This window comes from Malania oleifera, chromosome 5 (genome assembly GCF_029873635.1).
Source record: "Malania oleifera isolate guangnan ecotype guangnan chromosome 5, ASM2987363v1, whole genome shotgun sequence".
NCBI lineage: Eukaryota > Viridiplantae > Streptophyta > Magnoliopsida > Santalales > Ximeniaceae > Malania > Malania oleifera.
Window position 1 is genome coordinate 46,546,588 of NC_080421.1, and position 22,292 is coordinate 46,568,879.

Sequence of the window (22,292 nt, forward strand, 5' to 3'; positions counted from 1 at the left end):
CTCACCTGTCAATTTATAAGTAGCATAAAGAACACTCTGTTCATCCATATAGTGGAGCACCATTAGTATTTTCTCAATTTTTTGCATCCAATTTTTGGCCAGTACAGGATCGACTCTTCCTGAAAACATCAGAGGATTCATTTTAGAAAACTTCTCAATGGTATAGCCTTGGTATGTCGATAGGCCTCCCTGCTCTTTAGAGCTTCGTTCAAGCTCAGCCATAACCTATTGAGCCACACTATGCAGAACAACATCTGAATCACCACCACTCGCACCAGAGGGACTTGCACCATCATCACCACTGGCGTGGGCACTGCTACCCCTTAGGGTCCATCCTGAAAAGAAGTTAAACATAGTCTAAGGACCTGTCTATATAACATAACTAGTATATTTACCTAACTAAAATCTTATATCCTCAATTAACCAAACATCCTTATTCTCACCTTAAGATTCATTCCCATAATTGAGAAACACAATCCGACAATAGTTTACTATGACTTTCCTGAAATTGTCAGCCTAGGAAAAAAATAGAAACCACTGCGGAAATCCTATTTCCCGATCACTAAACCAAAATCCTAAATACTCATCTTAATTTTCCCCTCACATTGACTCACCCAAATTCATGATCTATTCCTATACTCTGGTATTATTTTCCGTTGTACTCTATAGTCTATAGAACCTAGCAACCTAGGTTCTGATACCAACTTGTAACGATCCAAATTTTCTAACCATTTTTTTTACTATCCAGCTATATATCATAACTCTGATACCATGAATATAAATATTTGTCACCATCACGGCCCCGAGTTGATGCTGTGGTAACCTGTGCATGCCATGTATATTACCTATATAGCAGAAAAACATAAATATCCAAACCATATCCCAAAATAGGGGTGAGCAAACGGTTGATTCGGCCAAATTTGGTTAATTAACCGAATTAACCAAAATTTTCAGTTAAAGAATACTGTTAACTGAACCGACAGAACCATTGGGCCTCACCGAACCGAACCCGACCGAATTTCTTTTTCAGGTAATTCAATTAACCGAATTTAACCATGAAATAAGGGAAGGGGGGAAGCCGGGAAGGTGTATCTAGATTCTAAACTGATGTGGAGGAAAGGTGGTTAGGGACACGATTGAGCTCGAGCGAGCTTGACGCCGATAAGGAGGAGTTGGGGATGGTTCTCGGTGAACTGGTCTGTGCATGAGAGAAGAAAAATGAGAATGAGAGGGAGCTTGTGTGCTGGTGACGATGGCCAGCGATGGCGATGGCGATGGCGATGGGTGCAAGCGATGGCATCGCATGAAGATGGTGGTGCGGAGCAGTGAGCTTGGGTGAGCGAGAGAGAAGCAGCGACTCAGTAAGGGCCTTCCGACTTCAGAGAGCAATGACTGTGTTGGTGATGATGGTCGGCGATGGCGACAGCAATGGCGATGGACACAGACAAAGGCATTGCGTGAAGATGGTGCCTGGTGGTGCAAAGGACCGAGCTCGGGTGAGCGAGAGAAAGGCAGTGAGGGCCTTTTGAGTTCTGACTTCTGAGAGCAGTGAGAGTGTGAGACTGAGAGTATAAGAGGGAATAAGTGAATAATCAGATTTTGATTTCCTAATTTATATTTAAATTTTAATTAATTCTTAAATCGATTAACTGAATTAATATTCTCTATTCATCGAACCAAAACCCGATTCACCGAAATATTGGAAAGCATAACCAAACCAACCGAACCAAATTTTTTAACCAAACCAAACCAACCAATTTCGGTCGGTTAATTCGGTTTTCCCTGAATTATGCTCACTCATATCCCAAAATACACAATACCAAAGTAGTACAGACCCACCTATATACCCACCTATATATATATACACACACATGTACATCATTTCCTAAAAATCCCAAAATATTGTAGGCTCTACTACTCAACCCAAAACTCACCCCAAAACTATGCCGACTCAACCGCCTCCTCTATCTCTGAGCCAGCCCTAAACGTCTCTCTAGGTTACCTGAAATGTTATAATATTGGGGTGAGACACCTCTTAGTAAGGAGAAACATGTTATACCAGTGTGTGGCATATGAGTTTATACGCAAAACATAACCTTTTATTAAAATCATAAATGAGATTTCTTGTAAAAGTATTTGTACTATAACCCATAGCTATGTCATCTAAAATACAATAATTCTGAGTTAACTATTCAAACATACTTCTATCTATAATATATAATCTATGTTTTCTGTGTATACTGTGTTGCGACGTCCCGGGAGCGCGTGTGCCCTGGGCGGCGAAATAAAAATGAATTTTAATTTTCAATGAAAAATATGAATGTCGGAGTCGCCACTAACCTTTTAGTGCGATTAGAACACATGATTACTACCCCGTTAGGGGTAAAATGGGTCTACATTACCAAAACTGGGATCGGGAGTTCGGTTACGCGAGGGGAAGGTACGAGCACCCCCTACGCGCCCGTTCTTACGAACGGTACCTAGTTAATTTAGAATTATCCCTAAATTAATTTAAAAAGTCTTTAAACTACTCCTTTTATGAATTTATAAACACACATGAAAAATATATAAATAAATAAATAACTAAATAAATATAATATATACATATATATTCCCTCAGAGCTTAGGGTACGTGATGCCCGAAGGCTCATACCCCCGCAATAAAATCATAGGGAATAAAATCAAAAATATTTAAGAAAATACACTCCCAAATTTTAAAATTGTAAATAAAATTTTTATAAGAAAATACTAGTATGAGAGGTTTTAATATATATTAATAAGATAATAAACTAAGAAATTAAATTACCATAATACATGTAATAATAATAGGGATACATATATGCTAAAAGATTACAAATATCAAAGTAAGTAATGAAATATCATGATACTATATATATTAAGACACTAAAGACACTATAAAATAATAATGATAATAATAATTAATACTACATATATCGAGATACTAAAAATAATTAATCTTAAATATATTAAGATACCAAAAATATTTAGCACAAATGTATTAAGATACTAAAAAAAATAATTAATACTAGATATATTAAGATGCCAAAAATAATTAGTACTAAATATTTTAAGATAAAACAAACAATATCACAATATATAACTATAATACCATAATGACTACATGTAATAAAGGAAACCCTAAAAATACCTAAAACAATGTAAGCTGATCAAAACCCTAAAATATATATACATGGAAACACGTAAAACCCTAAAATATATATGTAAACATACAACAATACATATGGAAACAAATCAACCCTAAAATTAATGTACAAAATGCAATAATAAATATGGAAGCAACTAATGCAATTATGGAGACAAATCTACCCTAAAACTAATATGCAAAAGGCAAAATAATAAATATGGAAATAACTGAAATTATGGAGACAAATCGACCTAAAAATTAACATGTTAATAAACAATAATATATATTTAAAACAATTAATAAAATTAAGGCAACAAATCAACCCTAAATAATATATATAACAATAATCGAAAACCCTATAACAATATAACTGCCCAAATATACAATATCAATACGACAATAATGATAACTCAAAATATACAATATCAATATGACAATGATGAAAACCATAAAATAACTATATAATAAGATCAACTAAATATTAACATGATAATTATAACAATAATAAACAATAATATCACAGGAATACAATAATATTACATAAACATATATACATGAACTTAACATTCAATAGTAAAACATATATGTGTATATATATATATTAACACTAACAATAAAATAAATAAATATATATATATATATATATATATATATATATATGTGAGTGTTGTGTGTGCTTTGGGTGGTCGGGAGCAGCAGCGGGAGGTCACCGGGGGTTGCAGAGAGTGACGACGCTGGGAGGTTTCGCCGCCAGAACTCGCAGCTGGAGTCGCTGCTGCTGGGATCTGGGGGACTGCAAAGTGGTGGCTAAAGCATAGGTTCGGCAACTGGAGCAACCACCGGGTGTTGGCTAGCAGGCCAGCAGCGGCTTGGAGTAGCCTCTCAGGTTGCTGTGGCTGTTCAGTGTGGAGGAGGCCGAGGGTTGACCGCGACGGTGGTGTGGCAGGAGAGGGTAACCGCTGTGGACTGCCTGTGCTGGTGCTCGTGGGTGGTTGATAGGATGATGATGTTGCCGTGGAGAGGAGGAGCTACTACTTGGATGATGATGCAACCGTGAGGATGGGAGTTCCTTGTCTTGGAGTCGCCTGAGATGGTGACTGGGTCGTGGGAGATTGGGTGATTGCTGCGTGTGGGTGTCGTGTTGGCGGGGGCTCGCTGGTTCGTGGTGCGGAAAGGGGAGGCGAGGTGAGTTTGATGGAGATTGAGGGAAGGGAGAGATGTAGGGGCTGGTACTAGGGTGGTCGTGGCTGAGAAGGAGAGACTGAAAGAGAAAGAGAGCAGAGGGGAGGGGGAGGTTGCGGCTGTGCGTGGGCCTCTGCGAGAAAGAGAGGTGGAGATGAGGGAGGTGCGGCAGCTGGGATGCTGTGAAAGAGAAGGAGAGCGGAGATGAGAGTGTTTTTTTTTTTTGTCAATGCGCCCCCGGCTGTTGTGCGTTGCGCTCTGTTCTGCTGTGGAGGAGTGGCTCGGGTTCGTGTAGTTGAAGATGACCAGAGCGGTGAACGTTGAGGCAACTGGTGACTGGCTGAGAGGCCTGCTGGAGACTAGCCGAGAGGCCTGCTGGAAACTGGCCGAGAGGCCTGCTGGAAACTGGTCGAGAGGCCTGCTGTGCTAGCAGGGGCTCGCTGGTTCGTGGTGTGGTTGGTGGCTCGCCGGAGTTGCAACAGGAAGAGGAGGCAAGGGGAGGCGAGGTGAGTTTGAGGGAGATTAAGGGAACGGAGAGATGTAGGTTCTCGGCCTGCTGGAAACTGGCCAAGAGGCCTGCTGTGCTGGCAGGGGCTCGCTGGTTCATGGTGCGGTTGGTGGCTCACCGGAGTTGCAGCAGGAAGAGGAGGCAAGGGGAGGCAAGGTGAGTTTGAGGGAGATTGAGGGAACGGAGAGATGTAGGGTGAGGATGGAGGTGGAAGAGAGGCTAGGGTTCACAGGATGAATTTTTTTTCCCTTCCTCAACTTTCCTGCGCCCCCGAATGTCCTTTGGTGAAGAAGAAGAAGAAGGCTTTTTATAAAAGAAATTAGAAACCTAGCTCCTCTCCCTTTCCATTTTTGGTTTTTTTTTTTTTTATATTTTTTCTTTTATACCTTTATGGAAATAAGATATATGAGCATAATTACTAAGATGGTAATAATGATATAATAATAATAATAATAATAATAATAATAATAACAATAATAATAATAATAATAATAATAAAATATAAATAATAGTAATAAGAATAAATTACTTATAACAATATAGGAAAGTAAATAATAATGATAAAATAATAGTAATAACAATAATTTACTTATAACAATATAGGAAAGTAAATAATAATGATAAAATAATAGTAATAACAATAAATTACTTATAACAATATAGGAAAGTAAATAATAATAATAACAATAAATTACTTATATCAATATAGGAAAAATAATTGATAATAAATAGTGAAAATAAAAATAATAATAAAAATATAAATAATAACAATAGTAATAATAATAATAATAATAATAATAATAATAATAATAATAATAATAATAATAATAATAATAATAATGAAATAATAGTGATAATAAAATAATAATAATAAAAATAAGGTAATAATAATAATAATAATACAATGAGAAAGGATCCCTTGTTCTATTTGGTTAGGGCAAAAATAGGGTGTCTACATACTGTATATGTATATAATTTTGAAAACTTCCCTGGATGGTTGTATGTCATGATTTAACCCCTCATGACAGGGTTGTGCGGCTCGTAGGCAGGGTTGAACACTGGTTGGCCTACCAGTGCAAGCCTAACTGTATTTAACTGTATCTATAGTATGAAAGCCTCGCTCCACTTGGTCCGAACGCCAAGGATCCCTTTACTCTAACTATGGCACAATCGGCAATACCATACTCTATCTAAGATGTATGGTTGCACTATCTATACTGTATAGCTACGGTACCGTGCTCTGTAAACTGCTTTGTTCCATCAGGGTCAGATACCATATAATACTATTTCTATATAATATCTATCTATTTTACCATGATTCCCTGTCAACTGTATTAACCATGATTTTATAATTCTCTGTATTAACCAGACTGTAATATCTGTAAATCTGTATAATATGTATTTCTGTATGTCTTGGTTCTATGCTCTATATATCATGGTTCTGTAAAACTCTGCATAATCATGGTTTTGTAAAACTTTGTATAATCATGGTTCTGTAAAACTCTGTATAATCATGGTTCTGTAAAATTTTGTATAATCATGGTTCTATAAAATGTTGTATATTTATGATCCTATAATCTAAATTTCATGATACTGTACAAACTGTATGTCATAATTTTGTATAAACGTGTAAAATATAATTCTGTAAAATAAAACTGTATGATCTATATATCGTAATTCTATTAAAACCATATAATCATAATTATGTAATCTGTATAAAATTCTGTAACATTCCAGTACTACACATGCCACACAGTTAAATAAAACTCATAAAATATATCCTATAATTTTGTATAATTTTCATGCTCTGATCTATTTAAAAACAAACTCTATAACTCATAATCAAATACTATGCTTTACTGATCAAATTTCTAATTTAATTGGCATAACATATTTCTCTTACCTGGCTCCTATGAAGCCTGCTGAATTCTAATTCTACACCCTTGCGGTGTTTGGAATTCAAATCCCTGAAATTATATTTTTCCTCAAATTAATCAACCTCACTCAAAATGATCACTGTACTTGCCTTTCCTAGGCTTAAATATCTCATTATCTATAAAATTCTAAAATTACTTGAGTTTCTCAGAAAACGCCCGCTGAAATCCTCAACCTTTGCCTGTAATGTTTGGGAACCCATACCCTGAAATCACAACACCTTAATTTAATCAACTCAAATTTCAATATATTTTATCCAACTCAATATCTGGGTTCAAAAAAACTTGATAATCATAAAAACTCTAAAATAACCTACTTATCCTGATTTTGGGATGGTGCCTGAACTGCTCCAACCAAAATTATGCTCCATCTTACTTGTAGAGAATCTCCCCGGGATCATTGCGGTAGTTTCTGATCGTCGAATCAGGGAAAAACAAGGTCGGAATCTTAGAGAGAAGGTGGAGAGACTGAAAATATAGAGAGAGAAATAGAAGAATTGTAACGACCTGCATATTTTTCCACATATTTTTTTCATTTTTTATTTTTTTTTATAATAATATCATCATAAAATCAATACCACACATCTCACATTCTAACTCAGCATGTCACAATCCACCTGGACCCATGGGTACCAGGGATATATCAGAACATACAGTAGAAGCCTAAGCAGCAGAAAATGTACAATCATATACATACCATCATATCATACATCGCAATGTACTAGAGTTACTACAATCACTATACTTTCATATATACATCCAAAAAATGAAATCTAGGGACAATTCCCACAAAACCATACTATCCCTACCAAAACTTACCCTTCAAAAAGGGCAGATAAACCACACTAATTCTGCGGGGCCTTTCCCGCTCTCCTATCCAGGGCTCTTGAAAAGTTAATAAGATTTATGAGTGAGACACCTCTCAATAAGGAAAATAAACTAATACCAATGTGTGGAAACATGAGTATTCCGTGTTCTACATATATCATACATAGCATATTCAGTACTGTTTTATCAAATCTGGGAAAACATATATATAAATCAAACATGGCAGAATATACCGCATTTTCATAACATATCTCATCTCATATCATAATAATAATAACATAAAACATTCCTGGTAGGTTAGCTGGCTGTTGTCATGTATTACCCCCACATGACTGGGTTATGTGGCCCGAAAGCGAGACCTGACAATGGTTGGCTAACCACTGCCAAGTCAAACAGAAGTCTGTAGGTCCGATGGGTCTGCCAGACCTGGTCCGTACACCAGGGGAAATTAGCACACTACTTATAAACCACATTGACCATCCAATCTCACACCACTCCGTACAGTGGCGTTAACACAGATATCATAATCACGAAGACCATGGACACATAGCAGCGATACTGTGCAAGTGCTAGCCTAGACCAAGCCAAGCAGGTTATATTATCATATAATGTATACTAAAATCTTGATACATAGATATCTCATATCATTTATGTCACATCAATCATATCATTTTGTATATATACGTGTATCATGAAAATCATCGGCCAGTACGCCGGTATTACACATTTTATCATAGCTCGGCTCGTACGCCGACAAATCACATAGCACATCCCGTACGCTGGCAAATCACATAGCTCGGCCCGTACGCCGGTAAATCACATAGCACAGCCCACACGCTGGCAGATCTCATCCACATAGTACGGCCCGTACGCCGGCAAACATATCCACATAGCACGGCCCGTACGCCGGTTTTCTATCATAAAAATTCATATCATCCACATTCCTAGAAAATTTCACAACAGTTTTATACTCATGTCACACTGAACAAATTTTCCATGTATTCAACATATCATCATTTAAACAGTATTTTCCAAATATAAATCATATGTATAATATATTTATTTTTCCTGAAACAGATGCTATATATATATTTACATGTATTTTCTCAAAATAAAACTAACTTAGTTTATCCCCTTACCTGATTCCTACAAAGCCCCTAAGAAAATCTTCCCCGCACCCGTAGGGTTCCCAACTCAACACCCTGAAAATGGAAATTCCCAGTATTAAAGCTCAGTATTTCTAAGCATATAATACTTCCCTAACTATCAAAAACCCAAATATTGAGTAGAAAGTTTTTACCCAAAAGTATTCAAGTCTAACACCTAAGGGATTTCCTGACCAATACTCTAAAACTGAAAACCCCCAGTATTAAACTTCAGTATTTTCATGCGCACAACATTTCTTATAACTAGCGCAAGACCAAATATGGCTTAAAAAGCCTTACCTCAACTCTGGAATGATTTCCAACTAACTTTCTTTCACGATCCGCTCCAGCAGATTTGGAGAGAACTCCTTCAGGAGCGTCGTGGTGACTTCGGATTGTCGATCCGACGTATATCTGGCCCAAAAATGATGAGAGAGAGAGAGAGAGAGAGCCGAAGGGGAGAGAGAGAAGGAGAATAGCTTAATTAGGAAGTTAAATCCGGATTTTTCATATTTATAGGACAACGGAATTCGTCGACGAGCCTAACCTTCATTAACGAGTCCTTCACAAATTTCGTAGACGAAATCCACTCCTCGTCGACGAAATTCAGTCGACTCAAAAACCCCCTCTTGGTATTTTCTCGTCGACGAGCCCCCTGTGTTCGTCGATGAATTCTCTTAAGCCTTCGTCGACGAATCCCCTGTATTCGTCGACGAAGTCCTGCTAATCCCCTTTTTCCGTTTTTCCTCCCAAAGTTCAATGTCATCGATAAAGTCGACAGCCTCCTTCTGTTTCCGGCTTCCATTTCCCTTCCTTTTAATTATCTAAATTCCATTTTTATTCGGGTCGTTACAAGAATGAAGTTTTTCTCGCCAAAATCTATTTTTTTTGTGTATAGGTGGCTGGCCACGTGGCTTCGTCGACGAGACACGTGGACTTGTCGACAAAACGAAGAAAAGAGTTTGTCGATGAAGGCCATGAATTCGTCGACGAACCTGAATGTCATATAATCCTACTCTCGGTATTTCTTTGTCAACAAGATATGTGTCCTCGTCGACGGGTCACAAAATGCAGTTCGTTGACAAGCCCAGGGCACTCATCGACGAAGCCCAGTGAATTTACTTTCTTTAAAATTTCCTTCCTTCTTTAATTTCATAATTTAAATCTTCTGGATCTCTACATATGGGGCTGAGACTCCCCAGTTCAATTTATGGGATGAACCCAACCGGTATATTAAAAATCATTTTTGTACATAATACAATGCTTCTAAACACAAGTAGAGTTGTACACATTAAAACTCAAATACATACACTCTAATATAATATGAAATATGCTCAGTAAAGTGAGGGTGTTTTTCAAAACAAATTTTCCAATCTTTGAAGAAAGATATATCTGATAAAATGCTTTCAAGATTTGAACTCTAATAAAATCTCTTGCAAAAATATTTTTCAAAGATGAACCAAAGAACTTAGGGCTTTTGGTCTTAATAATATTTTTGCAAAAACGAAAATGTGTGATATTTGATGTTGAGAAAAATATGCAATACACGCTTCAAAGATCAAAATAAAATAAGTATTTCTCCAACAAAGATTAGCAATAAAAATTATTTGGATAAATTAGGACTTATGCTCAAAAGTAGTTTAATAAACACAATCAAATAAATTCCCAAACAAAATACTCTCTTAAAAATGTTTCAAGGAAAGAATCAAAGAGAGTTTGGAGAGAATAAAAATTTACCCCTAAAATGATTTTGCAATAAAAATATAAGTGGGGGAACTTTGATTAAGAAAATAATTTGAGAGGTTTTTGAAACTAATCAAAGTTGCTAATCTTGGCTTAAGATGGGGTATACATAGAGTTTTAGAATTTTATGATTGTTAGGGACATATTGGGAATTTTAGAAAAGTTTAATTAAATTTTAATCCCAATTACCTTGGTAAGAGCATGACAACCTGAGAGGTTCGGTCACCCGACACCTAGGGTCGATCGCTCAAACACTCACAAAGGCCTTTACGCAATTTTCCATTTCGGTCGACCATGGCCAATGGCCCGTTGGCTAAGTAAGGTGATTTTCTCAAGGCTTCGTGGTTTCAGTCGCCCAATGAGGGTTCGATTTGCCGAGTCTTGAACTCGGTCGACCAAGGTCAATTTGAACTACTTGTTCAGTCGTTCAGGGCAGGTGGAAAAAGTCAAGTTATATGGTCGGTTGACCGTGGAAGGTGCGTTCAAATTGGGTTGGTCGACTGAAGCTTTGATTTTGGTCAATTTCTCAGTTCAATCAACTGAGGTGATTTGAACTGGAATTGTTCGATTGACCGAGGCTTTTAATTAAGCCTAAAAAACTTGACGTCGGTCGAATGAAGTCTTTGTAAGCCCTAATTTGACCCTAAAGTTATTCCAAAAACTTTGTATGATTTTAGTCTTTTTAGAAAAAGTTTTTGGAGAAATGTTAGGTGTCCTATGGTCAACTTATGGTCATCTGAGCATTTAAACATATCATGTAAATGCATGCATTATTTCAAACCAAAGTAATAACAACTTAAATGCATTACAAATAAAATTAAATATCATCTTTATCTTCTTTGCTCTTCTTTATGGAAAACGTCAAGTGTATAAGCTTATGCGTCTTTATGGATTCCATTTTCGTTCCCTTATGTGTGTGTTAAATTAATGAACCTGTTCACGTACTAAATACATGTATAAGTAACTTGTATTTTGTCAATATCAAAATAGGGATTAGATTCAAAAAGCCAACATATGTTGAAATATGATTTCTTTAGACTTATACAAAACAGATTTACCTGATTTTTCATATGTAGTTAATTATGTACAGTATATATTTATAACATCATAAAACTCATGTTGCCACACATTGATATTAATCTATCCTATTTACTGAGAGGTGTCTCACCCCAGAAATTCAAACACTTCAGGAAATCCAGACAAACGAGTGGAGCAAACTCCGAGGTAGAGGAGATTTTAGTACTGCCTTAACTGCAGGGTAAGTGTTTGAGTTGGGAGATGGATTTTGTGTGTCCCTAGGATATTCTATGGTTTCTTTTTGGGGTTGTACTTGTATATTTGTGGAGACGGTAGAACTCTGGTATTATGTATGAGGACAGGTTCATTATGTTTTTCGCTGCATAGATAGTATGTATATATGAACAGGTATATCCCCGGTACCCACTCTGGGTTTGGGTTAACTTTGTTTATAGTTTATGATATCAGAGTAATTTAATATTTTAGTAGTATAAATAAATGAAAAAAAAATATGTAGCAGAATTTTCGGGTTGTTACACACAATTTGATATTAGCCATCGTCTTTGCCTCTAGTTCCTTCCAATTTGCCTCATCCATGCCTTTTGGTTGAAAACCATATAAGACTTTCATCATTCCTTACTGCAGAAGCAAATCTTTCACCATTCTCTGCCATTAACCGAAGTTCCCGATTCCATAAAACTTGGCAAGGTCAAATTTCGCAGACGAAGTACCCAAAGCCATCACAACAATGCTCTGATACTAATTTGTTGTATAAATTGTATTTGCACAACGGAATATTGAATCAATCAAATGCAACAATCAATGAAAGACCAATTAAAAAACACAACCACCTAGTATGTATATGAAAACAATAAAAACAACGCAAAGAATTTCGTGGTTCGGCAATGCCTACATCCGCAGGAGCAATCGATTACTATCTGGTGTCAAAAAACACTTGCAACATCTCAAATACATCAAGAACAATGTAGATATAAAGTTTTCCGGAGGCTTTCCCTTCAAATCCCAACCAACTTAACGTCCCTCTTTTAATATTCAAAAATTTGCGTTGGGTTCCTGAGTCAAACCATCGACGGTCTAATTTATCTAAAATTGGGTGTCAAACCGTCGACGATCATAGCCAAACCGTCGACGGTTTCCCTGCTGCTCCTCAACACTTTAATTTTCCACTTTATCTTTTCCTTGTACATGCATCCCATTTAGTATATGAGCCACATATCACAACAAAAATCCTCACAAACCATTCAATTATTTAATTGGCAAGCTATAATTTCACTTATTGTTTTTCGGTTGAGTAAGTATTGTTTGATCAACATGGTTATCGATCGTGCTTTTTAAATAGTTATATTTTCTTCATGAATTTCTTCTCTTGCTTTGATACCATGAAATATAAAGTCAAGTTTCTTCTAATAGGAAAAAATGATGCATTCAAATGCAATATTAATATTGTTGCTTGTAAACATCAAGTTGGAATTATTACTATTCTACTGAGAACTAGAACTAGAGCATTTCATAATGTCCCATAGAAGTATATTAAACTTTCATTACAATGTGAAAAAATATTTTACGATTAGAAGTTTAAATTCAAATCTCAAATGTATAAGTTTTTAAAGTATTTAAAAAATAGTTTCCTAAACATATGAATGTCCAATTTGTAACCTTTCAATATTACCAAAGCAATAAATTTGTAAATTAATATAACTTAAATTTAAATTCAAAAAAATTAAATAACCCTTATATTAAGTCAAGAAATCATTTTCAATCATCTTTTCTATTTTAATGATCTTTCCAATAATACCCTCAATTTATAGGTTATCTTATAATCACAATATTTTACAAGTTATGAATAGATAAGTAATTTAGTAAATATTTTATTTTAAAACTAAAATTTTTTTTAACTTCCTCCATCTTTTCAACTCTCCCATTATTTGCTAAAAATAGAAAATTTCAAAAATTAGGCCCATATTTAAAATTTAAATAAATATTTTAACTATTCATTATTTTCATATAATCTCACAAATTATGTATAGTTTAAAATAATCAAATGCAGCCCCTATGGCATGAGGCGGTGGAAAGGCATCAGCAAGTAAGAAGGAGAATCGGGGGTTCAATTTCAGGTAGATACACTTACGGAGTTAACGGAGACCGTGAAAGGTAAGAGTTTATTTTGTGAGCCAGCGGAGACCGTGGATGGTAGTGGAGATGTGTCCAAGGAGTCGGATTGACCGAACGTCCAACTGATGCACAGAAGCCGTGTCCGCATCCTGACTTTACCCTAATCAGCGAGACCTAGGGGCGGAAAACGCTGATCCATAGGTTTGGCGCGGCAACAAGGGGTCCGAAGAGCTCGTTGGTGACTGGAGTTCCTATGTAATAAAAAAAATTAAATTCATTTTTTTAAATAAAAATGTCAAGCGAAGCCACTTTTAATGAATAATTTAAATTTATAAAATAGATAGTATATGAATACCTACCAATAAAAAAATATTGAAACATGTTCATTATTCGTGCTCATGATTAGTATATTTAAAATATGCATATTAGATACTAATTAATCTTTTCAAAAACAACCTCAAAATTTTTACTACTTTAAAATTTTTAGCTTGTATACAATTATTTAGTTTGAAGAGTTTTTTTATTTGTATTTTCAATAGATCATACTTTTACCGGAGAAAGTATGAGCTACAAAGTAGATACCACGTCATCGGTCTGATGCTTACAATTCGACCAAAAATTTTTACCGCCGCCTATAAATTTTACTCTCATATTTTCCAAGAAACTATTACAAAACATGCTTAAGATGGTCAAAGTAAACCATGACGTGAATATGAAGTGGACATAAGTAAATTCTAAAGCAAATTTACTCTTCAATGTCTACCTTTTTAGGGTCTCCCTCTGCGGCTCTTTACTTTATTCCCTGCATCTCTATTATCCGCTTCTCCAAATTTCTTCCATTCAAGTTCGGCGGAAGCTGTTTCCACTATTTTTCATCCTCAAGAAAGCAAGCTATGAATCAACCAATGTGCATATGGGTATCCTCGGATGGGCGCGGATTAACCACGCAGAAATCCAAGCGACGGCCTCTCAGCTTCCATTGATGACTATGAGTGATGCGATGCGACTCGCGCAAAGGCCTCCTTTTTCTTCTTTCGTTTTTCGGTGGAAAATCACGTAATCGACCCGTTCTGAGAAATTTTCCCTGGCCTGCATGCACTTGCAGGCAGTACCAGCCGTTCGTTCCCAACTTGACAAACTAGGGTTTTGTCTCAGTCGGATTCTTCCCTGCGTTTTCCCAAATATACATGCTTGCTTTGTTTATTATTATTTACGGGACCCCTTCAGTTTTTTCGTTTTCATTTTTTTTTGGAATAAGAACTTTCATTACCCCATATACGTGAAGACCCGCATATTTCTTTTTACTTTTTCTTTTTTAGTAATTTTCTTCACTGAGAAAGTTTCGAGGAAGATTCTTCAGCGGTTGGGGAAAACGCGAGGGCAAAAATCTTCTGGGAAAGCGGCTATTTCTTGTTTTTACTCTGAAGTCGCCAATTTCTGGCCAAAAATAGGTCAGGACTGTAATTGGTTTTGGTACATATAGATTTCTGTCTAGGAATTTCCCTCTTGAGTTTCCATTAGACAAGAAAAGATAGGGCAATTTTTGAATTTTGTCTTCTGGGTACCCTGATTTGCCGATTTTTCTATGGATCCGAATCCTGTGATACATGAAATAAGCTCAGATGAAGAGGTAGGGTTGGGCGAGTACAACTGCGGGGGCGATGATAACTATGATTGGATTACGGAGCTTCTTGGAGAAGTCGATAAAGAAACAGACGATTCCGATGAAGTTCTCGTGGTCGCTGAAGTGCCACCCAAGCAGAGGATTAAGTCGTCCAGTGCTGTCAAGTCGTCAGTGAACGATGTAGACGATGACTGCGTTATTTTGGACGGGGACCCAGATAACCCAGTGGGGGTTGTGAATGACTCCGGGAATGGATCAGATGATTTGCTCATTGTTTGCGAGAAGGGTCAGGTATTGCTCGACAGTACTTTATCTTTTTGAGATCTAATTTGATCGAATATCATATTCTAATTTTCCAGTTTCTTGACGTAAAGCTTGATCACATTATTCAGCTTATTTAATTTATTAATGTTGCCTGATAGTTCAACACTTTCTTTTCTGATAATTATCTTATTTTTCCCCTCAACTGAACTCGTTTATGTTTCTTGGATCTTTTTAGTTGGGATTGTAAAAGACTTACCGAGTCTTTTCCTGCATTGCTGACTACAATCCATTACCTTGCAAAGATTTTTTGCTACACTTACTGGGGAAGATAGCTATATGAGGTTGCTGTGTCTTTGTTCAAGGCAAGCTGCAAATACTGACTCCACCATGAGTGAACTCACCTTTGCAGGGGGGAAAATGGGTTTGAACTTGGCAACTTTTATTGACGTGAAACATACTTTAGTTCATGTTTGGGAGCTTAAATTTTGAGGTTTGGATTTGGGTTTGTGCTAATATGAAAGAAATTCAATATAATTTTATACTATGTTTTGTCCAAATCCAAGGTAAAAAATCTATGCTTCCAAATGCAGGGTTAGTGCATATACAAATACATAAATGCACATACTGTTTATTCATGACATTGTAATTTTCCTGCAAGCGCTGCCAAGTGACATGATTCTATTTGATTGCTATGGCTTTCTAGATGCTGCACAGAATGCTGTGCAGTACAGTGACAGTCTACTCTAAAATTGATTTGGGCTGAATCCATTTGGATTTTTTAGTTATGGAATTCTGAAGAATAAGTAAGAATGATTTTTCTTTTATTTTATATGACCAGACCATACTTGATGTCTATGGCTGTTTGGATGTTGTTTGGTTCAGTAAATGTGAACTGTAAAATTGCTTTCAGCAAGTTGGGCATAATACTTTCAGATTTCTTAATAATGGAATTTTAGAAGACAAGAAGGATTTTCTTTTATATTTTCCTGTCCTAACTATGTTTTCGTGATACTTTGAGGTTTGTATTTAATTTGAATTTGGTAGGTTTTATGTTATTTAGAAGTGCATAATTATTGCATACTCTTGTACAGAATCATCTTTTGCAATGCTTCTTTGAAACCCCTTAGGTTACATTATTTTCATTGAATGAAATAAAGCAGGATGGAATAGAAATTGTATAGTAGTTACACAAAATTCACTCATGTAAAAGTGTGTTATTCCATGGAACATGGAATAGGATATGAGCAGACATTCCTATGGTGGTATTGGCAAATAGTCATTTTTTGTCTATTCTTTGATACAACAACAACAACAAAACCAAGCCTTAAGTCCCACTAGATGTGGTCGGCTATATGGGTTAATAAAAATTTTTGATCAAGTTATCATTTTCTTTATGATTGCATATTTTTCTTTTGTAATCAAATCCCTCTTATCGTTCTATTCCTAGGAATAAAGATTCCATGAATCAAGTGTTACCTTAGACATTAGAATAATGTTACCTGTGGAACTCTTCGGTGTTTTAGATATTAAATGCCATATCCATACTGTGCCAGTGAGGAGATTTGGACGGACTACCAAGGCTTTCTTGGGCTAGTGTGCTGGGTTCTTAGTATTGAGCTTTCAGGAAGAACCTGATTACTTGGAGATTGATTCCCCATTACGTGTGTGCATTGGTATGGCTTGCGTAGTTCCCTCCAATTATCTGCAGTGCACTACTGAATGTGCTTGTTCCAGACTATTTGACGATGGTGCTTTAAGCACATGGGTGGGTTTTGTTTCAGTGAGGTTTTGGTCAAAAAAGCCTTTAGATATGAGTTCCTTAATGTCCAAGATGAAAAGGCAAATCATACAGTTCCTTATTTTGAGCCTAGAATATGGCTTTATCGCAGGAAAGGAGTGATACTGGCACTAGTAAGAAACTGGACTTCTTGCCCCTGTTTTTCCTCCCCTGGTGAAGGTTTATGGGGTTGAAATTTGAAATTTGCTTCATATTCTGAGGTTGAGCTTATTAAGGACAAAAGCTTCTGTTCCTAGTATTAGCTGAAATTAGATTCGTTGCCCTAGTTTTCCTTCATTGCAGTTGGCAAAGACTTTTAAGTTTCACTTGGGAGCAAGGCTGCTTCTCATTCACCATAACACCTTCCCAAACCCTGCTATGGCTGGAAGCAGTTTTGCATTGGGCTGACCTTAATATTAATAGGGGCAAATGCAGTTAATGACTCATTAAAATATAAAACATAATTGACTTGCCCGCAATGAATGGCCCAAAAAAAAGAAAAGATACATTTGAGATCTGGCTTTTCCAGGGAGGCATTCGTGTGTTTGTATCCGTGCACTTTCCTTATTATCTTAGGTGGAAGTCTTTTAAATTGTTCACAACTTATCTTAGGTGGAAGACTTTTAAATTGTTCACAACTTCAAGTTTGTTATAAGTTGTTAATCTATTCACCTGCATGTTATTTTATTGCACCAAACTGTTACTGGTACTATGTCACACTAAATTTCTGATTCTGGTTTGTTTTGATTGCAGATTGCATGCAGAGATTATCCTCATTCACGGCACTGCTGTGCTAAGTTTCCTTTCAGTTCTACCTCGCATGAGAAGCATTGTGAACTGGTCAGATAGTACTGAGTGAACTTGGGTTTCAATAAACATTAGTCTTTGTTGTTTTATTCCTCTAATCTTATTCATTGCTAAAATGCAGTGTCACTGTTATGTTTGTGATTCCCTTGCACCATGTGACCATTGGGGCACTGGCACCTCCAATCATGATCATTGTCACGCCACTGACAAAGAGGACGCGTGGAAACTTCTAAGGATAGAATTCAAGAAAGGAAAAACGGGGCCACTGCCAATTCCTAAATTTCTTGATGCTCCTTTCTCTGCGGCACAGCCCCCAGCTAATCTAGTTCCTCCACTGGACCGACTGCAATCCAACACCATGCCACTGATTCAGATCTCCAGGCCAAATGCAATTCGTGCTTGCTCATCATCTAGGAATTTTGGCATCCCAAATATCATAAGCCAAGGTCGAAGTCCACGATCAGGATATGGCTTGGCTAGAAACAGATTCCATCCACGTTTAGTCTCACAACATCTGCATGGTACATGGAATAATACCAGTCGGCAGGGTAGAGGCCAGAGTGTCAGTGGTTTAGACCCTCATTTCGTCCCTTCCCATGCAATGTTTAAGAGGGCAGGGCCTGTTGGAGGTGGCTTGACACACCGGTCCAGCTTTACTTCAGCTAGTGTGAATCATCTTCATGCAACAGCTCCAAAGTATTCAGCAAATCCTCCCCCGACAACTCTCAGTGACAGAAATCCTGTAAATTGTTGGGAATATAATCCTATTATGAATTTGGAGTCGGGTACATATCAGAGCTCCTCCCAGTCAAATACAAACGACATGGTAACTCCTAATGACAAAAATTCTCTAAATTGGCGGGATTATAATTCCATTATGAATTCAGAGTCAGGTACATATCAGAGTTCCTCCCAGCCAAATATCAGCAACATGCTTGCAAATGCAATGCCTTCACAGCCCCCATTATCTAGTCAGCATATTCCACAACCAAATGATGGCCAAAGTTTCTATTATCAGCAGCAGCAGCAGCAGCAGGGGGATCAAATCCAAAATGTGGCACATCCAACTCTCTCAGATTTCAACATAAGTTGGTTAAATGATACCAGTCTGAGCAGCCGAAACTTCCATGATGATTCCCAACTTCAAAATGCAGCGCCAACTTCTGACCCGTCTACTGTCACAGAGTACAATCCTGAGCTTCCTGGACTTGCCAAACCTGATCCATCGCCATTAGAGTTGGAATTTGAGAATTGGATTGCTGAGAATCAGTCTGTATCAAGAGGTCCAGATGAAACTGTGCCAGCCGCACTCGATACGCTCTCCCCAGAGCCAGGTATGCTTTTATTTGATTTTGAGACTGCCTGGATGGGGTGAGGCATGGCATGTGTGGCCAATTAGCCCCTGCTTTTCGTTGCAGGAAATTAAGTAGAGGAGTTGTACCTTTTCAAAAAGGATATGATTTCAGTAGAGGATGTTTTGTAATGTACAGTGTATCTGGAAGCATGAGTGCGCAGTGGGATGAATGATTGTGTACAGTTGCTGCTGCTTGGGTTATCATGTCAAATGTCTGGTTTGCAAACTAGAAGAGAATAGGCTTACAGATGGGACGAAAATGAAATCAAAAACTGAATCAAGAATATGCAAATGTTTTAGTGATGGAATTAATTTTATTTTATTCAATTCCATGTGTTTCATTCTATTGCATTTGTTTGAATCTATTAAAATCCAAATTTAAGACCTCTCCCAAACCAGCTAAATTGTTTGTTGAACTTTTTCTATTCTTTTAATCTTGCAAAATTGATACTTGAAATCCATATAATAAAATATGGACTTCAATTCAAAAGATTCCAATTGTCAAGTTTAGAATTGAATTAAGGATTTTGGTGAGAAAGGAAAAAAGAAAGGAAAATGAGATGAAAACTTAAATTTGGATTTCTAATTAAAACTATAGTGTATGGAGACGCATAGTTTCAAAATATTAATTGTTTAATTAGATATTAAATGTCATTTCATTACATAATAAATAAAATAATTAATAGTTTGAAACATGTTATAAATCTGTATTTTTTTTTTATTTTTTTGTGTAGTAGCTAATAATAACGGAAGTGGATGTAACCACTAATGGTAGTTGAATTAATTTTTTGTTTTTTTGTAATCATTAGAACGAATTTAATTAGTAATAAATATAAAATCTAATAGTAAATAAGTTAAAATTTTCTATAACCACTAAAAATTATTAAATTAATAATTTCTATAACTGATAATGATAATTGTTGTAGTAATTGATACTAATTACATTATTTATTAAATAATTAATAAAATAAATAAATTCATTAAATACATATCTAAGAAATATCAAATTGTGAGAAATTAGGATTCAAATTCTTAAAGATGAAACTATCTTGCTATGATACATTAGTATAGATATAGATTAGTGGTTATAAAATTTTTAATTCAATTATTTTTAGTATTTTTAAAAAGTAAATTACCGATATATGGAGTGGCTTCAAAATATTAATAATTTGATTTATGAGACTTGGCTAATTTGAAATATTAACTATTTTATTAAGTAAAAAAATTATGGGCAAACTCAAACTTTTAAACATAATTTTATGAAGTAGTTCCCACTAAAAAATGGTAAAAAAAAAGTGTGTTAAATATAAAAAAAATAATTCTGAAATTTTGATGATATATTTATATAATTACATAGTTTAAATTTTTTGCATAATCTTTTTATAGTTCCATAGTTTAAAGGTTTATTTAATCATAATCGTGAAATTGAGATGATTATTTTACTGTAGTTGTAGAGAATGGTCTAATCCACAAATATGAATTTTAGATGTTAAAATATTGCAACAAGTTTGGCACCACAACAAAAAATCATAAAATTTATTTTTTTAGTTTTTATCACTACACTTGAAAATCGACAACAAGAAGCAAAAAATCAATGATGTAAAAAATTATATTTACATTATTCTTTTGTTATTGCTTGAATCATCTTTGTGCATCCCCTTGTAGAATGGTGACAATCGCTTTCGTAAGGAACTCACCCGAAGAATTACAATAGGAAGTTAATTGGACAAGGTAAACTAATTGTCACCTAGTCACCCTAATGACTAGGTGGAGGGTCACCTAGGTGAGACAACAATGAACATCTCGCCTAAACAGCTAGTGAGACAACAAAGAATATCACCTAAACCGTTAGATAAGGTGAACAATTTATTATCAAGTCACTTTAGGATGAAAAGATAAGGTTGTCTAAGCAAAGCAACCAAGTTATAACCAAATCTTAAAAAGTGACAAGTGACCACTTACGTGACAAATGTCGCCTAGACATATAAGGGATTGTCTAGTCATCAAACGACAAGGCGGATAAGCATGGGCAAACATGTCAATTATAATAAAGTTCTTGCCAATTATAATAATTGAACCTTTAATGTTATGAAACAATCCCAATTTATGATTAGGTTAAAATGTATAGAAACATCCTCTATTACTAAAGACTTAATATTTTGAATTTATGCGTGTAACCCTAGAATTAATATATGTTTGATCATTGAAGAAAATAAAGACGTGTAATGGATATTGTAAGGATCTCCAACTCAACTCAACAAATATCATGCAATATTCTAGTGCTAAATAGATTCTAGTGTCTTATTTCTTTTTATCCTTCTCTCTCACTTTCTGCTCCCCTTAGTCTCTTCCCTCTCTACCTCTCCTCACATCTTCTAGGTCTTTTCACCTTCCTCTTTCCTTACTTCTATGATTTGTACAATTCTTACTATTCTTATCATTTCACTTTTGATGGGAGTTGACATAACTAGTCCATTCAAAACCAATCCACTATCTATCCATCTAATCCACACCATGACTTAAAAAGTACTTGATTTTATCAAACATCTTTTTTACAAATGCCAATGGGACTATTTATTCCATCAACTACCAAAGGTGCAAGGTAAGGACATTATGTCACCAAAGCCAATCGTACTTATGATGCATATTTAGTGACGATTTGGCAACAATTTGCCAAAAAATATTTTCATGCAATATTCACACTTCTCACAAAGCACCAACCACGACGAAGACGATCATGAGCGGTTCGAAGAGTGAGATGAGATCCTAGATGGAAAACTTGCTAAGGTACATGTTTAGTAGTTTAAGAT

General features: G+C 35.9%; 1 protein-coding gene across 2 annotated transcripts; it reads left to right on the plus strand.

Annotated features, from left to right (window-relative positions):
* The first annotated feature begins 14,370 nt into the window (after positions 1-14,370).
* On the plus strand, positions 14,371-19,809 carry LOC131155150 (uncharacterized). 2 transcript variants are annotated; one of them, XM_058108088.1, is made up of 4 exons: positions 14,435-15,107; positions 15,279-15,571; positions 18,075-18,161; positions 18,250-19,809. In XM_058108088.1, the coding sequence occupies exons 1-4, from the start codon at positions 14,750-14,752 to the stop codon at positions 19,501-19,503; spliced, it is 1,992 nt and encodes a 663-aa protein (XP_057964071.1). In that variant the 5' UTR covers positions 14,435-14,749; the 3' UTR covers positions 19,504-19,809. The 2 variants fall into 2 exon arrangements, with proteins under 2 accessions (XP_057964072.1, XP_057964071.1); XM_058108089.1 differs by having other exon boundaries at positions 14,371-15,571.
* Positions 19,810-22,292: the final 2,483 nt, after the last annotated feature.

Bases quoted from the DNA above. Each gene is read 5' to 3' on its own strand.
- LOC131155150 (XM_058108088.1), top strand. From the start codon at position 14,750: ATGCACTTGCAGGCAGTACCAGCCGTTCGTTCCCAACTTGACAAACTA. The intron at 15,108-15,278 runs GTCAGGACTGTA...AAATAAGCTCAG, and splicing joins CAATTTCTGGCCAAAAATAG to ATGAAGAGGTAGGGTTGGGC. The intron at 18,162-18,249 runs GTCAGATAGTAC...GCTAAAATGCAG, and splicing joins ATGAGAAGCATTGTGAACTG to TGTCACTGTTATGTTTGTGA.